Source organism: Aotus nancymaae, unplaced genomic scaffold (genome assembly GCF_030222135.1).
Source record: "Aotus nancymaae isolate 86718 unplaced genomic scaffold, 86718_ANA_hifiasm-v0.15.2.pri h1tg000067l, whole genome shotgun sequence".
NCBI classification, from domain to species: domain Eukaryota; kingdom Metazoa; phylum Chordata; class Mammalia; order Primates; family Aotidae; genus Aotus; species Aotus nancymaae.
This window is the reverse complement of record NW_026988482.1, coordinates 25,952,849-25,967,157: the sequence shown is the minus strand read 5'-3', so window position 1 is coordinate 25,967,157 and position 14,309 is coordinate 25,952,849. Positions and strand designations below refer to the sequence as shown.

General features: G+C 41.6%; 1 protein-coding gene across 5 annotated transcripts in view; it reads right to left on the bottom strand.

The window, feature by feature from the left end:
• DOCK3 (dedicator of cytokinesis 3) overlaps positions 1-14,309 on the bottom strand; it is a 610,183-nt gene that overhangs the window by 138,374 nt on the left and 457,500 nt on the right. For all 5 annotated transcript variants that reach the window (XM_064367135.1, XM_064367139.1, XM_064367136.1 and 2 more), the window contains exon 14: positions 9,682-9,807. In XM_064367135.1, coding sequence (XP_064223205.1) covers positions 9,682-9,807 — 126 coding nt within the window. The remainder of the gene's footprint in view (positions 1-9,681; positions 9,808-14,309) is intronic.

Sequence of the window (14,309 nt, the reverse complement as noted above, 5' to 3'; positions counted from 1 at the left end):
TAAATATTTTAGGTTCTGTGGGCTACATATGTGTCTGGCAAGTATTCTTTCTTTTTACAACACTTTTAAAATGTAAAAAAAATTCTTAGCTAGCAAGAAGTACAAAAATAGACTGTTGGCTGGATTTGGCCCACGGGTTATAGTTTACTGATACCTAGCTTGGATGTTTATGTGTGAAGAACAGCTGCACTACACTGCAACTGCACATCAAAAATACAGATTCCTGTGTGCCTAAACAGCTACTGGGACAAAGCAAGGTAATGAGCCTGAGGCTATCTTATTATGATAGGGATTGGCCTGAATATTCTGAGGTCCTTATGGTGTGTGTGGTCTTAAGAGTATACAGTGCTGTTCAGCCACCAGAAATCTTAGGGGGATAGATTACGGAGCACTGTGACAGACCAGTGACAGGTCTGACCCTCTGAAGACCTGCATACTAGTGACTCTGGAGAAACAGAGTTCATGATGTGTTTGCAAGTTTCTTTTGAGAGCAGTCTCAGAGGTCTCCCAACCTCGGAAGTTCAGCCAGGCATCAGAACATTTGTTAGCAAGAGAATCTCAAGCACTACTTGGAATTTGGGGCCAAATGTTTCATTAGTGCTAGCCTATGTGGAATTCCATCCCAGCAGAAATAATCTGGGAAGGCCCAAACAAGTTTGGCCAGTCAAAATCTGACTTGGCTTCTTTATTATATTCACATTACTTCTGTATAAATTACTCACACTTCATATTAGGAGGCTCTGGGTTCAAGTATAATAATATATATATATATTTGAGATGGAGTCTCGCTCTGTTGCCCAGGCTGGAGTGCAAGTGGTACAATCTCGGCTCACTGCAACCTCTGCCTCCTGGGTTTTAAGTGATTCTCCAGCCTCAGCCTGCCAAATGGCTGGGATTACAGGCACCTTCCACCATGCTGAACTAATTTTTTGTATTTTTAGTAGAGATAGAGTTTCACCATGTTGGCCAGGCTGGTCTGGAACTGCTGACCTCAGGTGATCTGCTTCTCAAAGTGCTGGGATTACACACGTGAGCCACCGTGACCTGCCCAATAATACTTAATACTGTATTATTTATACCTTGTCTACTTCTAGACAAGATTAGGAGAGGCTTCTACAGATATGCTTTCTCTTCCTCTCCTTTTTTTTTTTTTTTTTTTTTTTTTTGAGACACAGTCTCACTCTGTTGTCCGGGCTGTAGTGTAGTGGTGCAATCTTGGCTCACTACAACCTCTGCCTCCCAGGTTAAAGCTATTCTCCTGCCTCAGCCTCCTGAGTAGCTGGGATTACTGGCACCCACCACCACACCTGGCTAAATTTGTATTTTTAGTAGAGACGGGGTTTCACACTGTTGGCTAGGATGACCTCAGTGATCTGTCTGCCTCGGCCTCCCAAAGTGCTGGGATTACAGGCATGAGCTACCGTGCCTGGCCTCTTCCATAAGATCACGTAAGATGAGAACTGACTTTCTTTCAGTACAATTGGAATGAAGCCAAGCCTATCTCTTGGAAGAATAGAAGGAAGTCTCCTAACAGTATACATGGAAATGTAGAGATGTTAGAGATGTTAGCTACCATTCAACCTGGATGGTTTTAGGTATGTGACCAATGGAGGAGTTCTTATTTTCTTGAGGAGGAGACCAAAAGAAAAAAAAAAAGACTCTTGAGAGGATTTCTTTAGAGTACCCCAAAAAGAAGGATTCTTTCTTTTTCTCATCATGTCTTTGGTGTCATACTTCTGGTTTCTACAGGATGAGAGGTATGGGCATAGTGTGACATCACTATATATAGTTTTTCCTTTCTTGGGTCAGGGATGTGATGATCTTCCAACCTCTTTTGGGACTAGATGTGATTATTCTTAAACCATCCCTTAGATACAATGCCATAGCCTCATCTGACACTCAGATTGACCAGTCCTGTTAACCCACTTGTGGTAAATAATGTCATTACTCCCCTTGAGGAAAGCTTTCTTCCAAAAACCATGTCTCTGTTTGTTTGTCTTTTCATGAGAAGTGTGTCCCAAGAAAGCCAAAAAGAGAAGCTTTCTGCCTTTCTGATTCCTTGTGGCTTGGAGTAAGCATGATTCCTTTTCTTTTCAATGACTGTAACTGATCAGTCTCATAAAAAATCTTTTCCTGTATCTATACACCTTAAGCTTGTTAAGATTTTCTAAACATTCCAGTATGTCCTAAGTTTCTTCAGATCTTAACTGAATACTCAAAGTAATACACAGTGTTATCGATGGGCTGGTAGCTTTTCTTTTTATGTCTTGTCAGTTACCCAAGAAGGTGAGGCTGATGAGGATTATTAATATGTACATGATACCCAACCCCAGTATTGCAACATTCCATGAAACAAATGAAGATGAGAACAAAGCAGGCAATAAGCAGACAGAACACACAAAAGAGAACTTACACCCAATTATCTTCATCTCTGCATCAGAAAGAAAGGGGCGAAAATGAAGGGACAGCACAGAGAAAAACAAGAACAATTAAGACAAACAGGAAAAGAAAGAAACATCACTTGAAGGCCAGTGATGAAACATGCACATTTTTTTGTCAGGAGTCAAAGAAAAGGACAGAGCACAAGGGCAAGAGTTAGAGGGTCCTCTAAACAGATGCTATGCCTGCATAGCTGCCTTCTAATAGATATGTTCAGGGCAATCCAGAGGGGAGCAGTAATTGAGAAAAGGGAATCAAGAAGGGGAAAAACATCCATAAGCAGAGAACTTTCTAGGACATGGTTCTCAAAGGGGGTCCCAGACCAGCAGCATCACCATCACTTGAGAGCTTGTGAGAGATGCAAATTGCTGGGTTCCACTACAATCCTACTGAATTAGAAACTCTTGGGGTGGGCCAGAAATGTGTGTTTCATAGGCCTTGCCAGTGATTCTGAAGTACACTAAGGTTAGAGAACCACGGCTTTAGGAAAAACCTTAGTCATCTGTTAGAACAACATAATAAATCATAGATGGGCTTCTGATGACAAGATAGAAGACCATTTAACATGAAATTTGGCTCAAATCACCTACATTCAATGATAACCTTAGAAATTCAAGGCTTAGAAAACAGGTTAACCATTGTATTACCCAAAGAACCATGACAAAGCCCTTTATTTCCACTGACTACAGGGTACAGACTTTCCAGGAAAGCAAAGGAAGAGAGCCATAGCAGGTGGTGGCACATCTCTGCTGGTTTGGACATGGTCTGAAGAAGGGTACAGTCCCTTCTTGAGCAAGAGGTGTTTTGTTTTGTTTCGCTTTTGTTTTTGAGACAGAGTCTGCTCTGTCACACAGGCTGGAGTGCAGTGGTGCGATCTTGGCTCACTGCAACTTCCACCTCCCGGGTTTAAGCAATTCTCATGCGTCAGCCTCCCAAATATCTGGGACTACAGGTGCGTGCCACCATGCCCGATTAATTTTTGTATTTTTTTAGAGATGGGGTCTCGCCATATTGGCCAGGCTGGACTTGAAAGTCTGGCCTCAGGTGATGTGCCTGCCTCGGCCTCCCAAAGTGCTAGGATTACAGGCATGAGCCACCATGCCCAGCCGAGTGAGAGGTTTTATTTTATTTTATTTTTTTGAGACAGGGTCTCTCTCTGTCACCCAAGCTGGAGGGCAGTGGTGCCATCTTGGCAAACTGCAACCTCCACCTCCCAGGTTCAAGCGATTCTCCTGCCGCAGTCTCCTGAGTAGCTGGGATTACATTTGTGCACCACTGCACCCGGGTAATTTTTGTGTTTTTAGTAGAGATGGGGTTTCACCATGTTGGGGAGACTGGTCTCGAATTCCTGACCTCAGGTGATCTGCCTGCCTCGGCCTCCCAAAGTGCTGGGATTACAGGCATGAGCCACTGCGCCTGACCTGAGCTGCTAGAAGTTTTAAATCATTCCTTTCAGGTTATACTCTTTGGCTAATGGCTTTCTTTAAAGTTTGATCATAGTTAATTCTGACACAGGAGTCACAGGAAACAATGTTAACATCAATTTGTTTACCTGTAACACTTGTCCTTGTCTTTCTTGCCCATCTTCTTAAAAAAAAAATCTAGGAAAAAACTAAAAATGTGCCATAGAGTTATTTTAGCTTTTGTACTTTACTAAAATGAGTTTAGAAGGAAAGAAAAAGTATCCACAGAAATATGGTGATCAACTAACAAATGTTCAGTTTAAAAAAAAAAGGCTAAATTTCCCATATTTATTTGTTCTTCTATAATCTAAGATGGCACTTCCTGGGTTGGCTCCCAGAACACCAGCAATATCACTGTTGCCTCTTGCTCATTACCATTGGTCATGAGCAGAACTCATGTATAGTCATGGCCTCCGTTATGGCAGAGCAGAATATTTCATGCTCACACCGTCCCTATGTTATGTATGTACACTCTCATGGAAAGCAATGGTAGAATGCCAAAAAGATCTTTTTAGAAATTTCACGTCAGCTACTGGTGTGGCTAGAGCCTGTCTGAACTCTCCCTTATAGCTCTGCCAGTACGCTTTGACAAGGACCTATCTGGGCCACCCTGACCAAAAAAAAAAGACCTTTCCAAATGAGTGATAGTTTCTGTCAAATGCTGGATAGTTTTAAAATAAGGATCACAGTTTATGAATACTTCTAATTTTTCAATTTACTTTATCAGACTTATCACACTGTCATGGTCATAGTTACTGACTTTTCTTTCCTTGTTATTTCCCCACATGTTCATGGGTCAAGAAGATGAAGTTGCAATTTCTTGTAACTTGGTCACACCAGCACTGTGAGAGTTGAGAGACTGCTGCAACTCAAGTAGCCTAGCTGCAGATAGAGGTGTGGCGAGGGTTTGAGAAAGACTCCCTAAAGGGCTTCTTTTTTTTTTTTTTTTTTTTTTTGAGACGGAGTTTCGCTCTTGATACCCAGGCTGGAGTGCAATGGCGCGACCTCGGCTCACCGCAACCTCCGCCTCCTGGGTTCAGGCAATTCTCCTGCCTCAGCCTCCTGAGTAGCTGGGATTACAGGCACGCGCCACCGTGCCCAGCTAATTTTTTGTATTAGTAGAGACGGGGTTTCACCATGTTGACCAGGATGGTCTCGATCTCTTGACCTCGTGATCCACCCGCCTCGGCCTCCCAAAGTGCTGGGTACAGGCTTGAGTCACCGCGCCCGGCCCCTAAAGGGCTTCTTAACACAGTCACTGTTTCCCAAGATAGGCTGACCACAATGTAAAACATTCCCGCATACTTTTCCTGTTGCTCCAATAGGACCTGCAGTTACAGTCCTACCACTTTGCCCAGGGACTGAAAACCTATTCTGACAGTATATTGGGGCATATTTAGGGAGAATGCCAGTTGTTAACCACCCACAACCCTGAGAGTGGCCATTGGTGCAAAAGCTCTTTCCTCAGAAAGAGAAAGGGTGGAAAAGGGGGCAGATTATGCAAAAGGGCTGCTCTGCCTATGAATCAGTCCTTACTTTCATCTATAGCACTTAGTACTTCAAAAGCAGGCTCACAGCCCCATCCTGGGCCTGCCAGGAATGCCCATATTTCTGCCTTGTGGGGAAAATCATATGATGGTCCCTTAGCTGACCACAGGAGGAAAAACGCCCTTAACCTCAGCTTCCTTCACCAATGCTTGAAATTGCATATTTCCACAGTCATGTCCAGCTGTGTGCCAATGATATGAAGAGACGCAGAGTACCCTAAAAAGATTTTTTTCCACAGATGAGGTTTCAACAATGTAACTTAAAATCAAATTTTGCTGAAATACATTTCTGACTGAAGCTTGTTCCTTTCTAGTCTCTGATCACTTGGTTTTAATCCGACGAGTATGTGAAGACTATCAGGAAGGTAATAACCAAATATTAGAAAAGTTCTTAAGAGAAAGGAAGTATTTTAAGTATATCTTTTGGAATATACTCCACTACATGAGCCTAGATATCTAAGTTTTAAAAGATTACCAGGTCGATTTTGGTAACAATTTATTTTTTTTCAATTTTGGTAACTTTTTTTTTCATAATCAAGAAGCCTGACTATGCTTGGGCTCTTTTCCTAATTACCAGCCCAGAAAGAGCTAAGAAGCATGTCGTAACAGGAAGGTAGAAGCATCCTGTGGTGGTCTTTACCCCTACAACAGCTTTCATAAGCATGAAGTCTCCCTAGCATTTAGAGAAAAACGTAATTGATCTACTATCCTATGTTTCCCATCCAAAAGACTCTCCTGTGTGCATGAGTAGAAAACGAAGGCTGTGCATAGCAGCTTGCTCTGCATTTATATATATGCCTCCCATATACTTGGAGGCTTTGTTCTGTGGAGAGAGAATGAAGGTGATAGAAAATAAATCTGGGCATAGCCTGGAAAGTTGGAAGGCAGCTGGAACCCATCACATAGACCTCTATGCCCAGGCTACCCAACCCTTTGTGTATATGCTGGCAAATGCTTTCAACGAGAGAATTTAGTGAACCACCATGAAGAACTCCAAATAAGTGATATTTAAAGTGATCAACATCAGTTCGGTCTAGTCTGGCCTGGCCTGGCCAGGCCATTAACAACAAAAGCAAATAAGCATTTAACAGAGCATTAAAATTCAACTGAGGCCAGGCACAGTGGCTCAAGCCTGTAATCTCAGCACTTTGGGAGGCTGAGGTCAGGAGTTCAAGACCAGTATGCCAGTACTGGGTCACCTGAGGTCAGGAGTTCAAGACCAGCCTGGCCAAGGTGGTGAAACCCTATCTCTACAAAAATTACAAAAATTAGCCAGGTGTGGTGGTATAAACATGCAGTCCCAGCTACTTGGGAAGCTGAGGCAGGAGAATCACTTGAACCTAGTAGGTGGAGTTTGTAGTGAGCCAAGATCATGCCACTGCACTCCATTATGGGCAACAGAGTGAGACTCTGTCTCAAAACAAACAAACAAATGAGATGGGTCTCCTGAATACGGCACAATGATGTGTCTTGACTCTTTATCCAATTTGCCAGTCTGTGTCTTTTGATTGGGGCATTTAGCCAGTTTACATTTAAGGTTAATATTATTATCTGTGAATTTGATCTTGCCATTTTGATGCTAGCTGGTTGTTTTGCCCATTAGTTGATACAGTTTCTTCATAGTGTTGATGGTCTTTACAATTTGGTATGTTTTTTGCAGTGGCTGGTATTGGTTGTTCCTTTCCATGTTTAGTGCTTCCTTCAGGAGCTCTTGTAAGGCAGGCCTGGTGGTGACAAAATCTCTCAGCATTTGCTTGTCCGTAAAGGATTTTATTTCTCCTCTGTTATGAAGCTTAGTTTGACTGGATATGAAATTCTGGGTTCAAAATTTTTTCCTTTTTTGAGACGGAGTCTTGCTCTATTGCCCAGGCTGGACTGCTGTGGCATGATCTCAGCTCACTGCAACCTCCACTTCCTGGGTTCAAGTGATTCTCCTGCCTCAGCCTTCTGAGTAGCTGGAGATTACAGGCATGTGTCACCATACCCAGCTATTTTTTTGTATTCTTAGTAGAGACAGTGTTTCACTTTGTTGGCTAGGATGACTTGATCTCCTGACCTCATGATCTGCCTGTCTCGGTCTTCCAAAGTGCTGGGATTACAGGCATGAGCCACCGCACCCAGCCGAAAATTTTTTTTCGTTAAGGATGTTGAATACTGACCCCCTTCTGGCTTGTAGGGTTTCTGCTGAGAGATCTGTTGTGAGTCTGATGGGCTTCCCTTTGTGGGTATCCTGACCTTTCTCTCTGGCTGCCCTTAGCATTTTTTCCTTCATTTCAACCCTGGTGAATCTGAAGATTATGTGTCTTGGGGTTGTTCTTCTTGAGGAATATCTTTGTGGTGTTCTCTGTATTTCCTGAATTTGAATGTTGGCCTGCCTTGCTAGGTTGGGGAAATTCTCCTGGATAATATCCTGAAGAGTATTTTCCAACTTGGTTCCATTCTCCCCATCACTTTCGGGTACACCGATCAAACGTAGATTTGGTATTTTCACATAATCCCATATATCTTGGAGGCCTTGTTCATTTCTTTTCACTTTTTTCTCTCATCTTGCCTTCTCATTTTATTTCATTGAGATGATCTTCAATCTCTGATATCCTTTCTTCCACTTGATCGATCCAGCTATTGAAACTTGTGTATGATTCACGAAGTTCTCATGCTGTGTTTTTCAGCTCCATCAAGTTGTTTATGTTCTTATCTACGCTGGTTATTCTAGCTAGCATTTCATCTAAGCTTTTTTCAAGGTTCCTAGCTTCCTTGAATTGGGTTAGAACATGCTCCTTTAGCTCAGAGAAGTTTGTTATTACCCACCTTCTAAAGCCTGCTTCTGTTAATTTGTCAAACTCATTCTCCATCCAGTTTTGTTCTCTTGCTGGTGAGGAGTTGTAATCCCTTGGACGAGAAGAGGTGTTCTGGTTTTTGAAGATTTCGGCCTTTTTGTGCTGGTTTCTTCCCATCTTTGTGGATTTATCTACCTTTGGTCTTTGAAGTTGGTGACCTTTGGATGGGGTCTCTGAGTGGATGTCCTTTCTGTTGATGTTGAAACTATTTCTTTCTGTTTGTTAGTTTTCATTCTAACAGTCAGGCTGCTGCAGGTCTGTTGGAGTTGGCTGGAGGTCCACTCCAGACCCTGCTTGCCTCGGAATCACCAGTGGGGGCTGCAGAATAGCAAAGATTTCTGCCTGTCCCTTCCTCTGGTAGCTTTGTCCCAGAAGGGTACCTGCCAGGTGCCAGCCAGAGCTCTCCTGTATGAAGTGTCTGTCAGCCCCTACTGGGAGGTGTCTCCCAGTCAGGATACATGGGGGTCAGGGAGCCACTTGAGGAGGCAGTCTGTCCCTTATCAGAGCTTGGGTGCTAACAAACAAAAAACTCAACTGAGAGGGTAGGTCCACTCATCCTAGAATCTATCCAGACAACCAGACATTTGCCTTTTCTAATCTCCTTCTCCTTATTTGCATCTTCTCTGGTTATCAGACCACCTACCATCCATCTGAACCATGCCTCTACCCCTTCTTCACTCCCAATAGTCCCCTTGGCTCTGATGCCCCATCTGGATTCACTTTTCCAGCCCTACCCATGTCTGCCTAATCAGGAAACATGAACCTGATACTGACCTAATGGGACCATAGTTGAGGGTCAATGCAGTCCCAATTTATGCCCTGGCTCTCCACTGGCCTTAGGTGAAATGGATGAGACAATTCCTGAGAAGCTTTTGGCCAGGTAGTGCTATATTCACAATGTCTAATTTATACCATTTGTCTGATCTACTTTTCTGATACATAAAAATGGAAATGTATCTGCTATCCCTACACAAATGGGATTCACTGATACTATAGGCATATATTTTGATATATTCTATCCCTTAAGCAGGAAGTTGTTGTGAGATATTTATCTTCTAAGAAATGTGATGGAAGAATAGAGTTTAAAAATCTCTCCATGAAGGGTTCCATATTCACTCCTACCATCCAGCCTTCATAGGAGACAACAAAGCCTCTCTGCTGGATTGTCATGTTGCACTGCTGAATGTAATGTAGGGGCTTCTAGAAAAGAACAAATGCCTATAAGAGCCAAAGAACCATTGGCTTCAGACTGCAGTAAGCAGCCTGACTTGGGATGTGGAAGATTTTAATAGCTGTAGGTCTCCTCCATAACACAGTTCACCTCCTGCTTAGGAGAGGAACACTAGATTCCATCCTAACCCATTTTCCTTCCCAGCCCCAAGCAGTTCTGCATACCTGGCATAATAACATCAGGAAATCCCAATTTTCTTGTAATTGCCAATCCCCTATTAAATATCATGGGATTTTCTCTCCGAATCTGTTCCATGTCTCCACGAAGAAGCTGCAGAGATATGATAAGACCTGCAAAAACAAAAGCATTTTCTTAGAACCACAGTTCTACCCTGTTACATAGTACTAGAAAAGATATAGTCACATTTTCCATAAGAAAATGTGCCAAGGGAGGGAGGGAAGAAAAAAAAGTGCAAAGTTCAGCAAATTTCTTGAGAAAAATCTTGATGCAGAAAGTATAAGTTATTTTGAAGAAACATTTTGGAAAGCTAAAGGAATTTAAGTCAAAGTGACCCTAATAACCCAGAGAACTAGTCTGTTAAAGACAGACTGAAGTCTGGGAGATTGAGTTGTCTCTCCCTCTGTTCCCCAGCATCCAACTCAGGTCCACCTCGCTCTTCGGTGAATACTGAATGAGAGGGTTGAACTACATAATTTGTATATTTAAGAATCTAGAGAAATCTATAGACTAGAAACAAACATGGCCAAAGAAGACCTTCAGTCAGGGCATCCCACATATGAGACATGAGCAAGCTAAGATGTGCTGTGTTTTATGCTAGGAGTATGCCAAAGTGTGCGAAGTAACTTTCTGGTTCAACCTTGCACTGGCTTGCAACAAAGGAGACATTCTGTAAAGAAAAAAGTGTGCTCTGTGGGACTAGCTAAGCCTTAGAGACTCCATGAGGATTTCAGATCCTTCACATATCTTCAATCAAAACTTAGGAGTATTTGCAATATCCCCTCATGTGAGCTGCTTTCTGGCTCACTACTTACACCGTTGGAGTTTTGCACAAAGTTAGAATCTCCTGAAATTTCCCCCTCCACAGTACTTTCCTGAAGGTCCCCACTGCAGCTATTGGCTAGAAGGCTCTAACAGTCAAGCCTCTATGGAATTAGGAAGTGTTACCTCTATAACTGTGAATGGGTGTAGCTGTTAACAGGATGAATAATTTAGATGCGAATCTATGGGTTGACAGGAGGCACCCTCAACGGTCTATAAACTTGTAGCAGATGAACAACTGTAGAAACGAGGGAATAAAGTATTATGATAATAAATACAATTAAAAGAGTAGTAGCTGGAAGGGAAACAGTAGCAAAAATTGTAAAATAAGAATGGTGTCGGAATGGGAAGACAGGAGGGAATGGAGAAGTAGACAAAGACAGAAGTCGGAAGAGTTACAGATATTTTATCTGGCAAGTAAAAGTATGCCAGTACCAGGAATATGTACTCTCTGAGCTGGGCCAAGGGAGGAAATATGGTTCTACTACAGTCTGGACAGAACCTCAAGATTAACTCATTGCTTCTGCTGAACTCAAGCTTCCCAAGAAACCTTGGTATCTTAAGTGTTATTAACACCAGGATCATAGTGCCCTGAAAAGGCAAACATAGGATATTCTAGTTGGCATTCTGGTTAGATAATCAGTGTTTGGGATTTCAACCACTCTAAAGTAATTATTTTACGGCCTAATCACTGGTGGACTAAACTGCAATTAGTTTATGAACCTGAAAAGCTGGGAGCCAGAACCAAAACCACAATAATCTTTGCAGAGAACAGCTGGGATATATCTGCTCTCACTTCATAACCCTAACTTACTCATCTTTGTTGTCTTTACGTAGCTAACAGAAATCCACTGACTTATGAGACAGCCTAGCATGAAGCAAATAGGATGAAAGTCTCTATAATTTGAGGGGGTTGTGGTTGGCGGGCAAAAGCAAAAAAAAAAAAAAAAAAAAAAAAAGGTATACTCTAACCATTCCGCATTGGCAAAGATTGATTTAAGTACCCACTGACTGCCTTTTGTCTTTGCATTTCCTGAGCAACCAAAATGGCCTACAGATGCAAAGTGATACTCATGAAGATGCTGACTAAAGGTGCTGAGAGAGTCACAGTTAGTTTTTGAGCTACCCAAAGGGATCCTAAATAGCTGCTCTCTACCTCTAAACATAACAAATAAGAGAAAAACTTCAAGTTTATGCAAGAGATCAAATGAAAAGGCATGCAAAGAATAAAATAAATCACCAACGGAGGCTATAAAAACCATCTCCTTTTGTAGGGTTGGGATCCTGGAACTTCTGAGTTTCCATTCTAGTTCTGAAACTCTGGGTGATTGAAGCACACACCAAATAATGCTAAGGCATGGTTCTAAGCACAAGAGAGCCTTCATGAATAGTTGAGAAAAGTGACCCACTTGCTCACCCAGTATGCAACCAGTCTCTTGGCAACACTTAATGTTCTACATGCCTATCATCTCAATGGAGCCCTCAAATCAAAGAATTTGAAAGTAACAAAGTATATACAATTTCTGTTAATCTGGTCCTGCTGATTACCTGACACAAGAAAACCCTTTTCTTACTGAACCTCTTATCAGATTAAAGAGTGACCCATAAAAAAGTAACTGGACAAATTAAGATCTATGTAAAATACTGGAGACACCAACTTGACTCTGTTCTTGTGCCCCACCTCCCCTACCCTTCCTTGTGGAAATGCTGGATGAGGATTAATTATATAAATTAATGGCAGCCTAAGATGCAGAAATAAATTGTAGTTAACAGTCATTTTAAAATAAATAGAAACCTTGTATGTCAACTGCTTTATCTTCACTTGTCCTTAATGCTCTTCATGCTACTACTGGAACTGTTAAAAGTTCAGTTTGTAGCTACATGTCTAAGAGGCCAACAATGGAAATGAAGAGCCACATCTATTAAAGTTAACATAAAATAGTTACTGCTGGATGATACACTTACTCTCAGCACTCAAACCCAATGTAGCAATTGCTTCTGCATTTTTAAATTATGTGACTTGAAGGAAAAGCACTAGTGACTTCTGAAACAGAACTGCAAGGCAATGAACTGCCCACGATATTTAACAAAGATGGGTAAAAGTTTATAGCAAAGTAAACTAATTTTTAATAAAGATGTGGCCGGGCGTGGTGGCTCATGCCTGTAATCCCAGCACTTTGGGAGGCCGAGGCAGGTGAATCAGTTGAGGTCAGGAGTTCGAAACCAGCCTGCCCAACATGGTGAAACCCTGTCTCTACTAAAAATACAAAATTAGCCAGGCATGGTGTTGCAAGCCTGTAATTTCAGCTACTCGGAAGGCTGAGGCAGGAGAATCACTTGAACCTGGGAGGCAGAGGTTGTAGTAAGCCAAGATCATGCCACTGCACTCCAGCCTGGGCAACAAGAGCAAAACTCCATCTCAAAAAAATTAAAAGTAAAAGTAAAAGTAAATAAATAAATAAAGATGTATCTTTAATTAAGCAGATTGAATATTTCTAACCACCTGAAATATTCCTTGAGTAATCTATACAATTCTCTGACATGAAGACCCCAGAGTCCAGCAGTAGAAAACCCATGCTCAGAAGCTTGGCAACTGAGTAGCAAGGCAAAGGCCTGGAGTCTGGAGACCAAGTTCTACCTTTGTTTAGTCACTAAGCCTTTTTGCTGAGCTTCAGTTTCCTCATTTATTTAATGAGGGTATTGAAACAAGTAATTTCCAAGGTCTCAATCAGCTTCTAACAAACTTCAAAAAGCAGCAGCCTATTCCTCATACTGACTTTTCCACAGCTACACAGAGACCTCTTCTCACTAGACCCATCCTAACTGAGGCTTTCTGAAGTCTGTAGTACCTTGCAGAGAGGTCTTTCTAACACTGTTTAAATGGCAAGTGTCTGTGAGTTCTAGACAAAAATCAGACACGGAATAGGGTACAGTTCCTGCTTGCTCTAGGGAGCAAGACAAAACTCAGCGTCTTAACCTGGTGAGGCAACGGTAGAAATTGCTGTTTCATGACTTGGTACTACCATCTCTCTTTTTAAATATTCTCTATATGTGTTAATCATCTTATGCCCCAAGAATGTGTGTCAAGGGTACCTCTTTATAAATCAAATAATAAAGCAAAGGACATAACAAATATTGATGTAAGTGGTAGTTTCCCAAATTGCTAGTAACTTTCCTGTATTTTCAAAACAAAATTTTATTTGTCTCTTGCTTTAGCCTATATTTAGTGCACTGCAGGGAACTACATAGCATCCAGGCACATGTATAAGGGAAAACTGTCATTTAAAAACAGTGAGAGGCTCTCAGATCTCCCCTAAACCTCCACTAGAGTTTTAGAAGAATCAAGTTGTTACAGTTAAAGGTCTCAATCTTGGCAGTCTCTGCTGTGGATCTCCTCTAAGGATCTTTCTAGTTGAGTATCTGCTCACCCCAACAGAGAAAAAACAAAGTTCTCTACAACATGTACTGTTCTTTAGAAACTGCTTGCCTCTCAGTGACTTAATGCTGTCACTTAAAGACAACTTATAATTTCCAACAAGGTCTATGAAAGTTAAAACAAAGAGGATTATGTAAAAGAGGTTATAAAATGATTTAGTGGTAAAAATCGTCAGGAGTAACACGGTTCTGTGTACATTAGATAGCTATCTGTAAGGGTCTATAAAGGCATATAGGCTTTTAAATAATGCTTCTAATTTAATCAAACATTAATGTTTAACTTAGAAAACAATTTAATATGTAGAACTGGACTGAGATTTATAGAAATTATTTAAACAAAGTTGTTAAAGAAAGGAAG